The sequence below is a fragment of the Pongo pygmaeus genome, chromosome 13 (assembly GCF_028885625.2).
Source record: "Pongo pygmaeus isolate AG05252 chromosome 13, NHGRI_mPonPyg2-v2.0_pri, whole genome shotgun sequence".
NCBI lineage: Eukaryota > Metazoa > Chordata > Mammalia > Primates > Hominidae > Pongo > Pongo pygmaeus.
Genome location: NC_072386.2, coordinates 77,829,189 through 77,850,305, shown reverse-complemented (window position 1 = coordinate 77,850,305; position 21,117 = coordinate 77,829,189). Strand labels below are relative to the sequence as shown.

The 21,117-nt window shown below is 49.8% G+C and overlaps 1 protein-coding gene across 3 annotated transcripts in view; it reads right to left on the bottom strand.

Moving 5' to 3' along the window:
- The window catches only part of BICD2 (BICD cargo adaptor 2), a 61,289-nt gene that overhangs the window by 22,070 nt on the left and 18,102 nt on the right, over window positions 1-21,117 (bottom strand). For all 3 annotated transcript variants that reach the window (XM_054502623.2, XM_063650251.1, XM_054502624.2), the window contains exon 2: window positions 3,285-3,497. In XM_054502623.2, coding sequence (XP_054358598.1) covers window positions 3,285-3,497 — 213 coding nt within the window. The remainder of the gene's footprint in view (window positions 1-3,284; window positions 3,498-21,117) is intronic.

Sequence of the window (21,117 nt, the reverse complement as noted above, 5' to 3'; positions counted from 1 at the left end):
CAGCAAGCAGGGTGTGACAATTGCCTGTTTCAAGGAGCCACTGTGCAGGGGGTCGGCTGCCCTCTCTCCTGTCCCCACCAGACAATTTCAACCCCAGGAAACGCTCATCTCTGCCTTGATGGCCTAGGCCAGCCTCTTCACCCTACTCCTTCTTGGGGCAAATATGAAGAAAGATCTTGGTGTGTGTATGAGACCCAGCTCTGACCCCCGGCCTCCTGTGGCTCTCTGGGCCTCTGATTCCCCATCTGGGAAATGGAGCCACATCCCCACCAAAGCCCAATCCAGGCCAGTCCTCAGAAGCTCACCCACGTCCCAGGGGCCCGGGCAGGAAAGATGCTCTCACTAGGAGGAGAGAAGCTGGAGGGGCTGCCCACGTGTAGGGCCCACACATACACAGCGGTTAGAGTCAGGATCTGAGAAGCACCTCACCCCCTACAAGCCAGGACACCTTAGGCACATGATGGAACCTTGCAAACCTCTGTTCTTCACATCTGACAAGATACCAGTAGGGTCACCAGAAGGACCAGGTCTGAGGCAATCAGAACTGTCCAACACATGCCAAGTATGTTTGTTACTGTAAAGCTTCACAGGTCCTCATGGTGTGTTAGGGTGTGGAGGCGGACAGACAACCAGTTGACACAAGAGAGGAAAAAAGGGAAGGGGATATTGTGGGTAGCAGGGTGGTGGGTCAAAGGATACAACGAAGGCTGTTTTATCGTCAAATGTACCCTTTCTGACCCATGGGGTGTGAGCCTTGGGCAGTGACTGGGGAAAGCCATGCTGGGGGTGGGCACAGAGGAGCTTGGCACAGTGGCTCAGACCAGCAGAACAGCAGGCAGCAGAAGACAAGAGCTATGCATGACTGGGACTGGTGGTGGTGAGACAAGGTCAGTCCTAGAGATGCTCCGCCCAAACCAGGTACCCAAGGTGAAGACCTGGGATGGTTCCTACAGCTCTGCAGCAACCCAGGGCAGGGACACAGTCATGGGGGATACAGCAGGCCGAGACCAAGGTGAGGACGCTCAGGAGAGAGAGGGAAGGCTGAGGGGTGTGCAGGGAGTGTCAGGATTTCCTCCTGAAGCACAAACAGGAACCACAGAAATCCTCTCTTCCCCACAAGACCTGCAGCATCTTTAACTTGCTGTGCTCATTTCCAGTCTTACCTGAAGCCAGCAGGGTCACCCAGCCCTCTTTGGCCTCTGCCACCAGAGACAGGCCTCTTGGAAGAGAGAAGGGGCAGAATGTGCTGGGCTGGGGAGAGAGCACCTGCACACGCTTTTCAGGAATAGACGGGCCAGACAGATGGCAGCTGGGGCAGCCAAGGACACATCTCTCCATACACACAGCCCCTCCTCCCACCGACCAGAGGGCTCCTTGTGGGAGGAAATGAGATCAAGTACTGCCGCTTCAGGATCTGAGACTCCCCACCCTGAGTCTAAGCCAAGCTCCTCCCTGGGCGCCTAGGGCCTCAGCGATCTCTGACCCCTCACTCCCACCGCTGCTGGCCCCGAGGGCAGCATCCTTCAGTACTGGAATGATAAGCCAACAGCAGCAGCCCTAATCACTGCATACCCTCAGGGTCTATGCCCTGCTGACCTCCCATAAGATTATCTGCTGCAGAGGGTGGGGCTCCTGTGGCAGGAACAAGGGTCCACAAGTACTCCCACAATGTGGGGTGAAAGACCTGTGGGGCATCCTCTACAAGGGGCTTCAGAGACTGCCGGTTTACAGATGGGGAAACTGAGGCCAGGACTAAAGATAAGGCCTTGCCCAGGCCCCAAGGCTCAGTGAAAGGCAAAGCCAGTATCAGCCCATTCCCAACCGACCCATGCTCCACTCCTCCAGCCATTCCCAGTGAGAACCTGGAGCTGACCCTCAAAGGCCACGGCCAGGAGGACTGCAGCTCACGTGCCAACTTCCAGCTCCACTTGCAGTCCCCAGGGACCATCCCACCTCCATCTTGGTGACAGGGCCTCATCCTTCCTCAGAGGGCACTGGCCCCTCTTGCCCCCAAGACGGTCGTCTTAGCCCCACTTTTGTCCCCACAGCCCACTCCCCATGTAGCCACCAAACCCAAGCTGGACCCTGCCTCCTTCAGGGCCCCACCCAGGCCTGTAGGACTCTCCCGACACTCCTCCTGCCCTTGGCTCAGCCCCACAGTGAACATGCCCCTGCCCCAGGGACAGGCACGGGGTACTGCTCTCCCCTGATATCTGCCACATGCCTTCTAGGAGAATGAGGCTTTGCTCACGCTGTTTCCTCGGGTTCCACAGACACTGAGGCCCTGGCAGGGCTCAATTAAAATATGTGCCAGTCAGTGAGAAAAGACACTCAGGTGCTCACTCAACCTTCCCTGAGCCTCCTGTTCAAGCCAGCGAGACTCTCCTCCCACCTGCCCCAGTGGATGGAGACTCCTGGCTCTCCTCCTCCTGCTGGGCTCAAACTACACAGGCTCCACGCACCACAGCAACCTTCCCAAATCCTGCTTTGGCCACATCGTTCCCCTGGGCTCCCCAGTCCTCCATGACTCCAGGGCCTTAGTGTTAGGGCCATGAGGAGCTGGTCCTGTGGCCTTTGCCCCTGTCAGGGCCCAAGAGCCAAGCTGGTTCCTCTGACTTCATGTTCACAAGCTCACGGACGGACACCACAGTCCCATTTCCAGATGTAGAGCCTGTGCCATGTACCAATGGCTGTCCATGGGTACCCAGGACTCCAACAGGCTCTGGTGCCAGGGACCACCCACCCAGACCCTCCCTGCGGGCACTCTGCTGTGAACAAGGCAGGGATGTGGCAGCTGGGGCTACTGGCAGTGGTCTCCACCCCTAATTCTCAGACATGCACATCCTACCTCAAGTCTCCATGGAATATTTGGGGTTTGTGTTCTTATTACAGCTGGGCACAGTGCAGGCCCTAAGTGACACAAAACATTCCCAGGGCAGAGGGGAGTCCAGTGACGAGGAGTGCCCCATGGGTATCAGCCCTTAGCCTCCACGAGGGGCTAACCACACCCCTCCCTGACTGACCACTCCTCTGCTCTGGACTTGCTCATGGGACTCGCTTCATGAGTGAGACAGAAGCAAGCCAGGGGCAGCGGAACTTGTGGGTCCATCTCTCTCCCTTCTGCCACGTGGGCAGTGGAGGATGAGATCAGGAAAGCAAGACAGACCAGCCAGCTGCAGCGTCCCCAGAGGCCAGCCCAGCCCAGCCACCCACCAGGCACACCTGCTATGTGACACTGGTGGCACTGCTGCAGCCACAGACTAGGCCCCTCCTCACCCCCTCACCTCCTTCAGCTCCTGGGCCACAGAGGCCAGGCGCTCATTCTCCGACTGCGTGTTGGTGAGGACATTGCGCAACTGCTTCAGCTCCGTCTGCAGCTCTAGCACCTTCCGCACGTAGTACTGCTCCTTGGAGGCCGACTCCTGGATCAGGCTCTCCTCCCGGCTCTCTCCGTCAGCAGCCACCTTCTTGTGGTTTGTGTGTGCTTGTCCAAAGGCCTGCATCAGAAGACAAGACACTCGTAAGGTGGGCCTCCCAGGGGCGCCGAAGGATAGAGACCCAGCTCACAGGCGACATTCATGCTGCAGAACAACAGCAACAACAACGGGGACTGTGGGCCTGAAGGGAGCCCCCCTGACCTGGGAGGTGCGTCTGTGGCGTGCACTGTGGTGTGCACATATGCAAATGCAACAAGCTGCACTCAAGGTTCATCTGCTTCACCAAAACAAGAGAAAGCCTGGTCTCTGAGGAACAGTGTCTGCACTGGCAAGACAAGTACTGGAGTCAAGGAGCCACAGTGGGCATGTGTGACAGCAGCTGGGGGCTGGCGGAGGGAGCTCCCACACAGCTCCTACCTCCTCCCGACTCCAGATGGCACGCCAGCCACCACATATGAAAGGCAGAGGGAGTCTGTCCATCCTGCTGCCTGATGCTGGCTCATCCTTCACTCCTTCTGGGAGAGACCTGGGCTGAGCAGTCAGAGCCCCAGGCCCGAGGACGGCAGTGATGGTAAGAACTAGACAGAGGCCAGCACAGTGTGCCACCCACTCTGCCCAGTTCCTGTCTCAGAGGCCAAGATACCAGCATGTTCCAGAGGGGTGAGGAACAAGGGGGGCAGGGGCTGCATGTGGCAAGGAAGTGCACGGCCTTGGGGCTCAGGGAGGAGACCTTATGGGAGAGATCAACCAGAAAGGGGTGCTCAACTAGCCCAGGACACCCACCTGCCCACACACCTAAGAGTCAACAGCTGTGTCATGTCCATACCCCAAAACCCAGGCCAGCCAGCCTCCCATCGTGTACACCCCAGGCGAGTGGCCCAGTCTCCAAGCAGGTGCCATCCCTCTCCTTCCCTCCCACTGCCCACTACCCCCACATAGCTGGCATGGCAGGACAGGGCTTCCATGGGTAGAGGGCAGACGGGCCGCAGTGTGTCACCCCCAGCAGCCCCTGTCTCACTGGCCACTCCACCACAGAGCTCTTGCAGAAGACTTTATCTTTTTACAGTAATCCTGGCTCATGGCAGAAAACAAGATCAAGAGAGAGGCAACTGAAAGTGGATGACTTTGTTTTCCTAAAAGAGAAAATGGAGCATTTTTCACTCATTTACTATTTAATATTAAATCTAAGAATTCAGTCCAAGAAAATAGGGAAAATGTAAAAAACCACGAATAAGGATGTTACTGAGCAGGACAGTTTCTAATTTCAAGAAATCAAAAGAAAGAATAACTCATTTCCTCCCAACAGGAGACTGGTAAAAGAAACCAGGGTCTAGTCTGAGTATAGAGTCTCATGGGAACAACATGGGAATCAAGGGGAAGACAGACTGATCTTACAGCACAGTGAGGATCACAGGATCCTGCCTGGAAGAGCACACATGTGCTATGGCAGGTGTGGTGACATGTGCTGTGATGTATGTGTTGTGTGTGTGTGTCTCGTGGTGTTGCGGGGGATACCCCTAAACAAGGCTAACAGGACAACACGGCCCAGCAGGAAGACTGGTGCTGGCACTGGGACTGCACGTGGGGACTCGGGATTGACATGGACAATCCTGCTGCGGATGCACAGATGTCCATGGCACCCACACTCCTGAGGAGGCTGGGTCTTGCTCACCTGCCCCCACCCATCAACACAACACCCACTACGTGGAAGATGTCAGCTTTTCTTCAAGGCAAGTGGGTCAGCTCTGTGATTTCTGCTCGTTCTTCCTTATCCTAGTCCCAAGGAAGGACCAAATCATAATGTCTACACAGCACCTGATCCACCCTGGCCAGCCACCCCAGGCCACAAGAAGGGAAACCGGACATGGAACTGGCCCCAACTGCGGGCTCCCCACCCAAGTGGCAGCCAGGCCCCAAGTCCCTCATTGGGTGAAGGGCCCGCCGGCTGCAGGCGGCACGGGCAGCGCCAGACCATCTGGGCCTCCTGACAAGCAGGCGGGACCCAACTGAAGGGTCCAGCATACATGGCTGCTCAGAACACACCCAAGAGCCTGGAGCTGGGGATGCAGACATCACCTCAGAAGCTTTCTCCAGGTATGACAGCTAAATGCCATGACACGACATTCAAGTCCTAGCCTCCTGGCCTGAGCCCTGGATCTTTTCCTCTGCTTAAGCTCCCAGCCCGGGGCCCACGAACACTCCTGGGCAGCTTTTCAAACACACTGAGATACAGACTTCTGCGTACAGCCAAGATGAGATTGTTGCAGAAATTAGAACTACCTTCTGTGTGAAAACTTAAAAAAAAAAAAAAGGAAAGAAAAAAAACAGACAATGGTAGAATATAAATAAATAGTAAGCAGTGGTTTTCACATCATGGGCACTAGATAGTGAGAGACAGGAGGAGGGGAGTTCCAGGAGCCCCCTCCACCAAAAGAAATTCCCAGCCATGGAAAAATGGGAGACTGAGGCAAGGCGTAGCAGACCCTGTCAAGGAGGGACTGGAAGATGGCAGAAGATGGCAGCAGGGAAGCCAAGCTAGGCAGACCTACACACAGAGGGCCAGAATCTCCACTGAGGACCAGGCAGCACAGAGCTGAAGAAGTCACCGAAGGACCACTGAGAGGGGCAGAGAAAGCAATCCCCACCGTTTACACCAGCCAAAAACAGTACCTGCTCCCAATAGCAGAGGAGAGCCCTCCTGATGCACAGGCAGCGGGGGAGCACTCCCAGGGCCTGAAAAAATTAGTCTGGATTAAATCTGCTCTGATACCACAGAGCAAAGCATAAAGACAAAACCTGAAAGGATCAACCTGATTCCAAGTCACTTAACTATATCCCAGAACAAAGCTCAAGAACACATGAAGGAATACAAAAACATCCATCTCCCAACAGGTGAGGTCCACTGCCTGGCAACCCGTCACTAACCACTGAGCAGGCAAAGGCCCACAAATGAGGAAGACAGAAAAAGATCCAGATACAACTTCTAGAGACGAAAAGTACAGTGGATGGGATTCACAGCAGATAAAACAATGCAGAAGAAAAGATCAGTCAACTTGAAAAACCAGAGCCAACTATCTAAAATGAAACACAGAGAAAAAAAGGCTAAAAGACAAAAGCAAAACTCGAACAGAGCATTGGTGAAGTATGAAGTATGACACAATTTCAAGAAGCCTTATATAAGGAGTAATTGGAGTACCCAAAAGAGAAAAAGAGGAAAATAGAAAAAATAATTAAAGAAATCATAGCTGAAAAATTTTCCAAATTTGATGAAAATTATAAACCCACAGATATCAGCAGCTTGTCAACCCCAAGCACAAGAAATATGAAGCAAACTACACCAAGGCATAATATAAAATTGTTTAAAACCAATTATATAATAAAAATATTAAAATCAGCCAGAAGAAAAAGGATACATGACTCAAGAGGAGCAAAGACAAATGACAGCTGATTTCTCTAACAAGCCAGGAGACAGTGGAACAACATCTTTTAAACAACAAAACAAAAATACTTAACTAGAATGCTATACTCACTGAAAACTGTTCACAAATAGAGGTGAAATACTTTAGAGATACAAAAGCTGAAAGAATTTACGAACAGCAGATCTGCATTGGTATTTAAAGATATGCTAAATAAAATCCTTCAGGCAGAAGAAAAATAATACCATATGGAAATCTATATCTACATGGAAGAAATGATAATTAAATAGGCAAATATAAAGTACTTATTTTTCTTATTTAAATCTCTTTAAAAGATATTAACTTGAAATTCAATGCAATCCCTACCAAAATTCCAAAGCCTTTTTAGCAGAAATGGAAAAGCTGATTTTCAAATTCATATGGAATTGCAAAGGGCCTAGAAGAGCTAAAACAATATTGAAAGGGAATAACAAAGTAAGAGAACTCACAATTTCAAAACTTATTACAAAGCTACAGTGATCAAAACAATGTGGTACTAGTGTAAAGATAGATACAGAGACCAACAGAATAGAATAGAGTCTAGAAATAAAACCTCATATATATGGTCAATTGATTTTTGGCAAGGGTACAAAAATAATTTGATGTTAAAGAATAGTTTTTCGGCCAGGCACGGTGGCTCATGCTTGTAATCAATCCCAGCACTTTGGAAGGCCGAGGCGGGCAGATCACGAGGTGAGGAGTTCGAGACCAGCCTGGCCAACACAGTGAAACCTCGTCTCTACTAAAAATAAAAAAAATTAGCTGGGCTTGGTGGCGGGTGCCTGTAATCCCAGCTTCTTGGGAGGCTGAGGCAGGAGAATGGTTTGAACCCAGGAAGCAGAGGTGGCAGTGAACCGAGATCACGCCACTGCATTCTAACCTGGACGACAGAGGAAAAAAAAAAAGTTTTTCAACGAATGATGCTGGGGCAAGTAGATATATATATGCAAAATAATGAAGCTGAACCCCTACCTCACATTATACACAAAAATTAACTCAAAATGAATCAAATACCTAAATATAACAACTAAAACTATACAACTTTCAGAAGATAGGCTGGGCGTGGTGGCTCACGCTTGTAATCCCAGCACTTTGGGAGGCAGAGGTGGGCGGATCACGAGGTCAGGAGATCGATCAAGACCATCCTGGCTAACACAGTGAAACGCCGTCTCTACTAAAAATACAAAAAATTAGCTGGGCGTGGTGGCGGGCGCCTGTAGTCCCAGCCACTGGGGAGACTGAGGCAGGAGAATGGCGTAAACCCGGGAGGCGGAGCTTGCAGTGAGCTGAGATCACTCCACTGCACTCCAGCCTGGGCAACAGAGTGAGACTCAGTCTAAAAAAAAAAAAAGCTCAAACCAGAGTTCCCAATTATCTGTCATCAGGAGAAAGATAAACAGTGACTATGTAACTATTTACATAATACCATATAGAAATGAAAAATGAATAAACTACTGCTATACAGATAACAGAGATTAATCTAACAATGTTGAGTGAAAAAAGCCACACACAAAAGAGTATATGTTGTGCGATTCTGTTTATATATAAAGTTTCATGAATAAGTGAAGTTAATCTATGCTATTAGAAGTTAGCATAGTTGGCAGCTGGGCACAGTGGGTCATGCCTGTAATCCCAGCAATGTGGGAGGCCAAGGCAAGCAGATCACCTGAGGCCAGGAGTTCGAGACCATCCTGGCCAACATGGTGAAAACCCGTCCTTACTAAAAATACAAAAATTAGCCAGGTGTGGTGGCATGCACCTGTAATTCCCAAGCTACTTGGGAGGCTGATGCACAAGAATCCTTTGAACCTAGGAAGCGGAGGTTGCAGTGAGTCATGATCGCACCGCTGTACTCCAGCCCGGGTGATAGAGCTAGACCCTGTCTCAAAAAAAAAAGAGAGAGAAGACAAAATCCACCTCCCCCACCCCCAACCCAGGACAGCTGGAGTTACTCCCTCCTCCCCCTCCCACAGGCTGTTTGCCCCGTCTTGTCCCCTCAGGAGGAGGCACTGGTTCAGAAGTGCAGTTAAGCACTAAGAAGAGCACTGGAGTTCACCATCTGATTAAGGGGTGGCCAGCTGTGGGCTTGTCCTTGGAGCTTCCTTCCCCTGCCTCACTGTGGGCCTCCCAGGCTGGTACCCTGCAGGGTATGATCCCCTGCCCACCCACAGGAGGGCTCTCTGCCCAACCTCCCATCAGGATCCAGCCTGGGAAGGGGATCCCAGATGTGCCCTCCATCCCACCCGTGCCCACAAACTTCTCCAGCTGATCTGGGGAACAAAAGGGACACATAGGTGGAAGGCCCAAGTTCCTACCCTCCTGGCCCATAAGACTGGGCTCATCTGGGCTTTGAGGAGGAAGCAGCACCTTGGTGATAACCCCCAAGGGGCTGCCCTGGCTATGGGCGAACACTGTGCTTGACACAGGCTCCCAGCTCACTCTCTACCCACTGCTCTGAAGCTGCCTAGGCCCAGCAAGATCTAACACACTGGGTGAGCCCGGGTGTGAGGTCACTACCAGCCAGGCGCCTTGGGGAGAACCCCTGCTTTTGGCCAACACATGACCCCCAAGAATGCTGTCTTCAGGTTTGTCCACACCCATGTGACTATAGCACAATCATCTGTGCCTAAGGGGAGCCAGGAGGAGACACCATTAGGGAGGCCAGGTCCTGCGCAGTGGCATGGCCTCGGGACAGGCTGCAGAACAGAGGCTGGGTCTATCAAAAGTGGGGATGGGCAGGGTAAGCTCTGGCCAGGAGGGAGAAATCACAGGGGCTCAGGGAAGGGATTTCAAAAACCACATGGGGTGGGAAGGCTGGCCTCATCTGAGGGAACGGCAGGAGCAATGACACGGGGGCAGGAGGTCCCAGGGACTCTCTGTGAAGCATTAGGAGCCACCCTGAGGGCAGTGGGGAGTTTGAAGACAATGGAGAGGGCTTGGGGAGGAAAGGCAGCTGCAACCAGACCCCAGGGCTTTGTCAAGCAGAGGACGAAATGGGGAGTTGAGGGCAAGTCGGGGCAGGGAGGGGCAGGCCTGGGGGCCTGTGAAGCAAACAGCACCTGACCTCTGTGAGTGCCTCATCTCTGTTATCTCCCTGTCCTCATCCACAAGCACAGCAGAAACAGTAATGGCCTGCTGTTCACGGGCACACAGCACACTGGGTCTGGAGTCACTGGGACCTTGCTCACTCAGGCCCTAAGTCTCACTCTAAGAGTCCCATGGGGACAAGAGGCTGCCGGTCCCTGTCAGGGCAGTGCAGGCTCTGGGTGGCCCCTCTTCATTCACCCTAAGGGCTCAGGTGAACTGCCCACATCCAGACTCCATCCTTAAAGGACAGCAGCACCCATTACCTGTGGAACTGATCATGTGACTTTGTCAGAGGCGTTTGAACCAGAACAACTCCATCTTGAATAGGGACTGGGCAAAATGAGGCTGAGATCTACTGGGCTGCATTCCAGGAAGACAGGCATTCTTAGTCACAGGATGTGATAGGAGGTTGGCACAAGATACAGGTCATAAAGACATAAAACAGGCTGCAGTAATTACTAATAAAACACTAACTGCTGATAAAACAGGTTGCGGTAATTACTAGAAACCGGCCAAAACCCACCAAAACCAAGATGGCAAGGAGAGTGATCTCCAGTTGTCCTCACTGCTCATTATATGCTAATTATAAACATTAGCATGTTAAAAGACACTCCCATCAGGACCATGACAGTTTACAGATGCCATGGCCCTGTGATGGCCCAACAGTTTACAGATGCCACAGCCCGAGGTACCCACTGTGCAATGTCTGGAAGTTATCTATATGGTCTAAACAATGGGAGCGACCCTCAGCTCTGGGAACTGTGCACCCCTTTCCCAGAAAACTCGTGAATAATCCATCCCTTGTTTAGCGTATAATCAAGAAATAACTCTAAGTATCCTTAGGCCAGCAGCTCAAGTCACTGTTCTGCCTATGGAGTAGCAATTCTTTATTCCTTTACTTTCTTAATAAACTTGCTTTCGCTTTACTCTATGGACTCGCCTTGAATTCTTTCTTGCGTGAGATTCAAGAACCCTCTCTTGGGATCTGGATCAGCACCACTTTCCAGTAATATCTTCAGCTGCCTCGAACTGAGCACACCCTGTGTGTTAGACTGTTTTAGCAGCTCCATGACCAGAGCCCTGAACATGTTCCCCCTTTACACACACACACAGAGAAACTGAGGCACAACAGAGCTCAATCCTTGCCACGGGTGCACAGTCTGGCTGTAGCGTGGGATGGTGCAGGGCTGGAGACAGAAGGCTGGCAGAATAGGTCTCAGGATGGAAAACAGGGCAGTAAGGATCCTGTCCAACATATGAGCCCAGTGCCCCACCCCACCCCAACTCCTAGGAGGTAGAGAAGGCAGGCCAGGTCCCAGGGGTACCTGTGAGCATGGGCCCATCTGTGCCCACCACCCCCATCTCAGGGAAGCATAGCCAACATCCCCTGCTAGCACCTCTGAAATAAGCTGCAGGGGCAGGGCTAAGTGACTGTGGTGGGCGCCAATCACAATGTGCCTCAATCGAGGCACATTTCCTCATGTGAAACCTGGGTTAATAACGTCACCAATCTGAGCTTAGTGCTGTGGGGATTTAGTCAGTTAACATAATTCACTTACCAGAGCCTATGTGGCCACCTACTCCACCCATCCCCTGACGATAGGAGCTTTAAAATACAGGTTCAGGGAGTTACTCCTTGTTCTCCTCTCCAGGGCTCCCACTGCCTTTCGGATGCCCAAGAAGGAGGCAACTCCTCCAGAGTCAGCATATCTCTGACTGAGGATGTGGCTGAGGCTATTGTCAATGCACCAGTGTTAACATGCTGAGATCCTGACAAACCCAGTGTGGGGGCAGAGCGTGGGAGACTGGGTGGCTTTAGAATGAGCCCATACCAGACGCTTAGGCCCCCATCACCCCAAACAGAGGCTGAGATCCAGAAACAGAAGCTGGACGATGAAGGAAGAGTAAAAGATTACGACCAACAACAGGTTAGTTACCTTTGTGGTTTTCATTCTTTCCTGATGCCAGTACCAGCAAAGCTCCCGGTTATCACCTGGGCACACCCACCACCTTAGAACAACTCTTCAAGTGTTACTTTCTGTGAAAGTAAAACTATACGTATATGCTGGAAGGGCTGAAACCCTGACCTGTGCCTAGTGCAGAGGAGGAAACAGTGGCAGGTGATCAGAGCCTGGGAGGACGGGGAAGTGCACCAGGTAGAAGGAAAAGCAAAGCAAAAGGTAGGACAAGGTGGGGCCAGAAGGAGAACTAGGTCCTCGCACCAGGGCCTCTGAACCCCTGGACAAGAAACTCTTTCCCTCCCTCCTCAGCCACATAGGCCTCCAGCTCTGCTGAGGTGCCCCACTGTGCAAGAGGCACCTACTGCCCTGCCCACTTCCCGGCGGCACAGCAGGAGAGCCAACGGGTATGTGCGCACCTGAAGCCAGGCTGCCTGGGCCCACGTCCTGGCTCTGCCACTGGTCAGCTATGACTTGGTGAGCTCCTCCCTCACTGTGCCTGTCTGTCAATGAGGCTATGGGGCCAAGTTCCCATGGTTGGGCGTGTGTAAGCCTACCCTGATGCCAAGGCAGCATGGGCACCAGGTCAGGGTCATCCACAATCAGCCCATTTATGAGAAGTGGCAGGGCTTGAAGAGCAGCCCCAGGCCAGTGCCTGCACCCTCCCACCTGCTGCCACAAGATTGGTCCCTGATGGTCCCCCCAAGGCTAGGTGCTGGTTCCAAAGTGGCCTCACTGTCCTTCTGCATGTGGAAGACGTCCTTACTCTGTAATCAGCCAGTGGGGCTGCCTGGCTCTGTGGCAACCACCTAATTACAGTTTCCTCAGCTACAAAGGAGAGTCACCCCCCTCCCTCCCCACTCTCAAGAGAGAATGTGGATATATCCACAATAAGAGCTGGCCATCAGCCCTAGCAAGTAGAGGTTGCCCCTTCAGTCTCCAGGCAAACCTGTACAGGGCGTGGAAACAAGTCTGCACAGGAGACTGAGAACCAACCCCACTTGCCGACCTTCCACTGGGGTCTGGCTCCCTGGAGAAGGCCTACACCACCAGGGCAGGGAAACCAGGCCTCCAGACAGGGCTGTCCCAGGGAATTCTCTTTCATCCTAAACCAGTTTGGCCATCTGATACAACAGGAACAACACTTGCCAAGCCAGGAGAGCCAGCCTCAGCATTCCAATGAGGCAGGACTTGTTTCAGGATGCAGTTTCCACAACAAAACTGGGAGCTTCAATTCCTTCGTCTGCTAGGCTGATCTAGCACCACCCACTCACAGCCAGCTGGTCCCACACTTGTCCCTGAAGGGCCACGATGCCTGCTCCAGGGTGGGCCCAGCCTCCTGGGAACGGCCGGGCCTGGGCATCCCAGGAATCCCACTAGTCCTAGCCTTGCTGCCTCGGTTGGGCCCTCCCACCACCTGCTAAGGTGGAGACACTGCTGGGCTCCTTGTCAGGGCTGGTCCAAGCAGGGGGAAGGTCTGATCCTCATCCGCTCAACGGGCTGTGAATACCTTCTGCTCAGCACCCATCTTTCCACCCAGGTTTGCTGAAAAATCCCAGGGACTGGCTTCACCATCCCCTCAATGTTTACTAACAGCACTTATTAGCGCTTACTGCATGCCTGGTCTCTGGTAGGTACCAATGATACCAGGACAACAGACTATCAGGCCTCCCAAGACCGAAGTCTGAGGGCCTGTAGCCCAGACAGTCAGCTGAGACCACAAATCCTCCCATCCTGGGGAATCACAGGATGATAAAACTCACTTCATTACGGATTGTCAGTATCCCAGGCTCTCTATTCCCCCCAACCAGTGAGAAGCCCCTGAAGGCTTGGTCGACTCTTTACTGTTTTGAAGCAGTATTCCTATCAGAAGTTCGCACTTGGCAGGCAGGGAGGCATAGCCCTTGGAGCAAGACCCGACCCCCGACCACGATTTTACTCCTTGCGAGGGGTAATAGGCAAAGAAATCTGCAGAGCCAGGAAACAGCAGTTCAAGTCCAGCCCCCACATCCTTCACAATCATGCGGTCAGTAAACACTGATCAAATGGCGGACTTGCCCCCCAAAAACTGCCACAAGCCACAGGGCTTCAACACTTGATGGAGTCAAAGGGAAATCAGGTGTTTCCGAGGCCTTAAAAGGAGCTGGGGTGGTCTACAGGACAGGAGAGGACCTGGAGGCCTCAGACACCTTGCTCCACTCCGGGCAGCTCTGCATGTGCTGTTCAGGGTCCTGCCCTGCATAGCCAGGACTCCACAGGAGACCAAGTGGCATCAAGCCTTATTACAGTCACCAGGGTTCTCAGGACTATTAAGCTGACATAAATACAAGCTCAACAATATTATTATGAGATAAAGAATTTATAGCATTATGACATTAAACTCACTCATAGGTTAATCAAACCTATCGTGACCCAAACAGCCTAGTACAAAATACATCAAAGTGTCAACCACGCAGAGGGAGAGATTGGGGGCTCTGCAATAGCCAGCAAATCAGAACTGGCAGAGACACGAAGTCTCCATACCAGGACTCAGGGCATAAGGAAATGATATCACAAGAGGATGCAGAATGACATCAGAGCAATCTAAAAAAGGAAGAAATTCCATTTATGTGTTGGTGTACCACAGAACAAAGTAAAAGACAGTATTTCACATAAGTTTTCTGTAAATCTGAAACTGTTCTAAAAAATATATGCTGTAAAAATGTTAGCATACACTCAAACATGTGAAAATTGAAAAATGATCTCTTAAATATATCTGTATTAGAAAAGGTATACAGAACAAAACGACGGGAAACCAAATAAACAAAAAATAGAAACAAATCATATCAAAACTTCAGGATCACGGCCAAAGCAGTACTGTGCTGGGGGTTGTGGCGGATTGCACTAAAAATAAATAATAATAAAAAGAAACAGTCTCTCTAGAAGGGGACTGCAAAAACTGAATAAAGTAACAAGCAAAAGTCTCACAAAGGGGAAGTGATACAACAAAAACCCAGAAACAAAAGAAAAAACAAAGCAACCATATTCGTGTATTTTTTTACCTGCTAATGACTGTATTCCGGTTGGCAAGTCTGTGCAAAGTACATACCCCAAAACCAGGGAACTGAACACTTACCAACCTGTCCAGTCCCCACAGGCAACGTGAGGACTGAGCTACCACATTGCTGGTTCCACCCCACAGCCATTGGCAAGATGGGCATCAGCACCAGCAGGCCTGCCTCACAGGAGAACTGACCAAGGGAGTGCGTGCCCAGGACGGAGTCTGGGTGCTGTGTAGCACAGCAGGTCTTGAGCTCAGGTCTCAGCCTAAAGTGTCCCTGTCCACAACCATATCCACTCAAACAAATAATGAGAAAGGAAAACAAAAAGACATGCCCTATCAGTTCCTGATGTATCTGTTGAACACTCCTGTTGAGTTTGCTGAGTTTGTAATGTCCTCTCTAAGGGAGAAGAAAAGACATTACAAACTCAACGGGAATGTTCAACAGGTATGTCATGAACTTATCTGCTGGTTTCAACAGATCTTCCCTTCCAAAGGGCAGGGACTCATGGACCAACTCCACATCCAACACGGATGCAAAAACCTGACAAAATCTCAGCAAACAGAAGTAACAATTTACCTTAAGAGTTATTCACTGTGATCAGAAGACCTTGCCCAGGAACATAAAACCAGGGTAAACCAATTCAATTTTAAAAATCTACATTCAGCATCTGCTATGAAAGAAGATAGGCCAACAAGTAAGTAAACCATACAGATTGCCTGAGGCAAACTACCAATATTTCTGCCACAAACTAATATTTTAAAAGGAATTTAAAATGTCATCCATGCTAAGATGCTTTCACCATAATTTAGCCTGAACTCTTCTCAACTGAAGCACTTGAAAACTGGATGTAGTAATTTTCTTTTTTTTCTTTCTTAATGTCATAAAAAGAGCATCAATAGAGTAAATCTTACCTGGATAGATTTAAAACAAAAGCAAACATAACAAATAATGGAATGCATTAATAAACAATGGAGAAGCCTTGGTAAATGAAGATGCATTTGAGTTACCCACTCTCCCCTTAAAAGGAGAAGGCAGGACTACACTCTCACCACACTTAAAAGACATCAGAAGAGAAAAAAGCGTACTGCTAAATTCCTATTTTTTGCAGGTGACGATTTTGTCTAGAAAATGCACTAAGAAACACCCTCAAAAAGGTCAGAGATTTCAAATACACCAAGATACCCATAAAATCCTCCCAAATTAAACTGTTGAGTTATGAACACAAAAAAGAGCAATTACATTTATAATCTTGACCTAAAAAATTAACCCCCAGCTATTAACTTAACTAGAAACATAAGATTTATCCAAAGAAAATTATAAAAATACTAATGAGAAAGACAGAACGTAAGTTGGAAGGTAAGATTCCTCGAGTTGTCATGTAGATTAATGTGATATGGGTACCACAGCTACAGACCTGGAAGGAAGCTGCCTCAAATCTTCTGAGGATTACTTCAGAATAATAGTGAAATTTATCTCAAAGATTTAGCAAGCAAAAAGACTCTCCTGCTTACCTCCATTAAAAAATGTTAAAAAGACATAATCCACGTCATAATATTCACCCTTTTAAAGTGTACCATTCAGTGGTTTTTAGTACATTCACAGAGTTGGGTGAACATCACCATTAATTCCACATTTTTTTTTTTCTTTTTTTTTGAGATGGAGTCTCGCTCTGTCGCCCAGGCTGGAGTGCAGTGGCGCGATCTCTGCTCACTGCAAGCTCCGCCTCCCAGGTTCACAATATTCTCCTGCCTTGGCCTCCCGAGTAGCTGGGACTACAGGCACCTGCCGCCACACCTGGCTAATTTTTTGTATGTTTAGTAGAGATGGGGTTTCACCATGTTGGCCAGGATGGTCTTGATCTCCTGACCTCGTGATCCGCCCGCCTCGGCCTCCCAAAGTGCTGGGATTACAGGCGTGAGCCACTGTGACCGGCCTAATTCCACATTTCTATCACCCCCCAAAGAAACTCTGTCCCCATTAGCAGTCAGTCTTCAGCTCTCCCCATTGCCATCCTGAAAACCAATCTATTTTCCATCTCTATGAATGTGTCTATTCTGGACATTTCAGTCTTTTGTGACTGGCCTCTTCACTGAGCATAATGTTTTCAAGGTTCGCCCATGTTGTAGTATGTATAAGAATCCCCTTCCCTTTCATGGTCAAATAATATTCCATTGTATGAACAGAACACATTTGTTTATCCATTCATCATTTGACGGACACTTGGGTTGTTTCCACTTTTAGGCTATTATGAGTTGAACTGCTAGGTCATGTGGCATCTCTAACTTTTTCTGAGGAACTGCCAAATTTTCCACAAGGGCTATCCCATTTTATATGTTCCCACTTGCAACATAGGAGGATTCCAATTTTGCCACTCCTCTCCAGGACTTCTTATTGTCTATTTTTTGGTTACAGCCATCCCAGTGGATATGAGATCTCTTCCCATTTTCTTTCTTTTTTTGGAAGACAGGGTCTCACTCTGTCACCCAGACTGGAGTGTAGTGGTGAGATCACAGCTCTTTTCAGCCTTGACCTCCTGGGCCCAAGCAATCCTCCTGCCTCAGCCTCCTGAGTGGCTGGGACTACAGGCAAGTGCCACTATGCCAGCTTTTTTTTTTTTTTTTTAGAGATGGGGTCTCACTATGTTGCCCATGCTAGTCTTGAACTCCTGGGCTCAAGTGAGCCTCCCACTTTGTCCTCCAAAACTGCTGGGATTATACGCACAAGATACCGTGTTCAGCCTCTTTCCATTTTATTTAAAAAAGTATTAGTAACAATAATAGCCACCACTCTATAAGTCTCCTTAAGTATATTATTTCACTTAATGCCTATCTCAAAGTTCTCAGGAGAACCCGTGTTCCCATTTTATGGAGGAAGAAACTAAGGCTCCAAAAGCCCAAAATTGTGACAGGGCAGAGGCACAGATGGAAGACAGCCATCTCTGCCTGCTCCATGCTGGGTCCTTCTGCTGCATCGCTGGGTCAGAACTACTGCCTGATGGCAAAGGGCTCCATATCCTGAATATATAAAGATCTCCTACACGTACATGACAAAAAGGCACACACCCAATAAGAACATTGGAAGAAGGTCTTGAAAAGGCTCTTTATAAAAGAGGCTCTCCAAATGGCCAGTAAACACAGGAAAAGGTCCATGGGGAATGCAACTTACACCAGAAAGAGCTACTGTGACACACTGATCAGAATGGCTAGTACGTAAATCAGTAACACATCAAGTGCCCGTGGTGAGGATGGAGAGGACAGGAGCTCGCCACACACTGCTGTGCTCCTCTAGAAGAAAGCCTGCCCTATGTCACCCTAGCCAGTCCATCCAACAGACACAGGCATCGGCCACCCCATGAGCGTTCTAACAGCTCCAAGCTGAAAACAGCCCTAAGGTTGGTCTACCTGACAGTGGGTGAGGAAGGCGTGGTATATCCACACAAATAAATCCCATGTGGCAATGAGTGCCAATAACCTACAAATACAAGCAGCAATGAGGATCAGTCTCACGATGCTGAGTGAACACACAAAAAAGTACGGTGCAACTCCATCTATAAGAAGTCAAAACCAGGCAAGATATAATCTTTGGTGTCAAAAGCCAGAATGATCCCACCTTGACAGGGCTCAGAGAGCAGCTCTGGGAAGCTGACTACATGCAACTTCTTGATCTGTTGGTAGTCACATAGGTGCACTTACTTTGATAATTTGTCAAACTATACAATTATGATTTTTATAGTTTCCATATTTACCTTACACTCCAGTAAAAGCTTATTTTTATTAAAAACTAGTGAAATATGAAAACTATTGGGCCGGGCGTGGTGGCTCAAGCCTGTAATCCCAGCACTTTGGGAGGCCGAGGCGGGCGGATCATGAGGTCAAGAGATGAAGACCAGCCTGGCTAACATGGTGAAACCCCTTCTCTACTAAAAATATAAAAAATTAGCCAGGTGTGGTGGCATGCACCTGTAGTCCCAGCTACTCAGGAGGCTGAGACAGGAGAATCGCTTGAACCCAGGAGGTGGAGGTAGCAGTGAGCCAAGATTGTGTCACTGCACTCCAGCCTAGATGACAGAGCGAGACTCCGTCTCAAAAAAAAAAAAAAGAAAAAAAAGGAAAAGCTGCAGAATAGCAAATGTACCCAAGGGATGACATATTTGCCAACATACACACATGCACTTAAAATCTATACATTTTACTATATGTAATTCTAGTTTAAAAGATTAATAAAACCCCAAACCAAACATATCACAGGGAGTTAAATTGCTTGTTACTCATAAAATGGATAGTATCAGAAACAAGATGAAAGATCAAATTTTCATAAATGAACTTCAGCAAAAACCTGATATTAAAGAACGCAGGGTCAGGTCAGGAAATGGTGGCAAAAAATGGACTTCAGATTTACACAGGGCCAGATGCTTCAGATCACCCCACAAACAGATGTACAGCCTTGCTAGCAATTCAGGAAAACAACTTACAGTAGCTACAAACACCAGCAGAAACAGAGTCACAGGGCATACTGGGATGGCAGATGGGAGGGTTCCAGGGCCAGGAGGGAGGTATAGTTAGGAGATGGATGTGAGATGAGCTGGAACCTCTGCCTATTGTTCAGCCCAGTAATGACCCAGATCCAAGACGGTGTAGAGGCAGTGCGGGGAGGGGAGAAGGGGATCCACCTAACTAAGGGTGGGGACAGGGGAGGGGGGTCTCCTGTCCTGAGGCATCTTCACTGGGCCTGCTCTGTCCAGAGGATCCCTCTCCACCCCCAGGTCTTCCCAGCCTTGGGCTGCCATCAGCACCCCTCTAGCTTTGATGTGGGCCCAGAGGGAGGAAGACAGAGGACAACACAGCTGTTAACAGATAAGCAAGAGGACTCTGGGTGCCCAGGGGAGGGAGGGCAATTACCCCAAGGCATCACTGCACTTCACAGTTTGCACCAATGTAAGCTCATTAGCTTCTCTCACAGGAGGTATTAGCTCCTCTCACAGGTGAGAAACTGAACTCCGAGAACACACATCTCCATAAACGTTTCCCCAAGAGGGTCTGAAGAGAAAGCAAGAAAGAGGAGGCTGATGATCCAGAAGTGGCTGGGCCTGGGCCTGGGCCTGGACCCCGGCCCACAGTGCTCAATTATCTGACCAGTGCCCCAACCGCGCCTGCTCCGCAGAATCACCTGGAGAACTGCAAACTCCCATTCCCAGGTGCGTGAACATCTGGGACTCGGCCCTTCCTGGTCTTGGCCTGGAACCTAGAAAGCTTGGACTCACTGTGGGGACTGCCTAACAACTGAGATCTGGCTAAAGCCAGTCATGGTGGTCCCTGGGCCCCACTTCACACAATTTATGGAGATCATTTCCCTCCTGACACATGGTCCCTCCCTCCCTAGAAGCAGGTTACCTGAGGTGGCAAAGCGCGAGTGAAAGGACTGGCCTTCCTGCTTGGACATGTTGATATGTGAATACAGTGGGGAGAGGGGCTTGCTGCAGGCACTACCCAAGAAAGATGGAAGCATTGGCCGGGCACGGTGGCTCACGCCTGTAATCCCAGCACTTTGGGAGGCTGAGGCAGGCAGATCACCTGAGGTCAGGAGTTCAAGACCAGCCTGGCCAACATGGTGAAATCCTGTCTCTACTAAACAATACAAAAATTAGCTGGGCATGGTGGCGGGCACCTGTAATCCCAACTACTCGGGAGGCTGAGGCAAGAAGAATTGCTTGAACCCGGGAGCAGAGGTTGCAGTGAGCCAAGATCGCACCACTGCACTCCAGCCTGGGCGACAGAGTGAGACTCCGTCTCCAAAAAAAAAAAAAAAAGAAAGAAACATGGAAGCACATGCCACATGTCCACGCCAAGTATGGTACATTCACAATGCCTAGCACCCAACAACAGGTGTAAGGCAGTAACTCTAGTATGATGACACAGTGGATGATGCTCAGCAGCAAGAAAACTCACTCCTCATAAAAAGTAACCGTTGTGACGGCTCTTAGAGAAGCCAGACCCAAAAGACCATACACCAAGTATGAAGAAACCTAATCGCTGTAGAAGGCAGGCAGTGCGCCGCTGGGTGGACAGGAAGAGTCTGAGTACTTCAGGGTAACCTTCGCCATGGGGCAGCCACACGAGAGCACACAACTGCACAACTG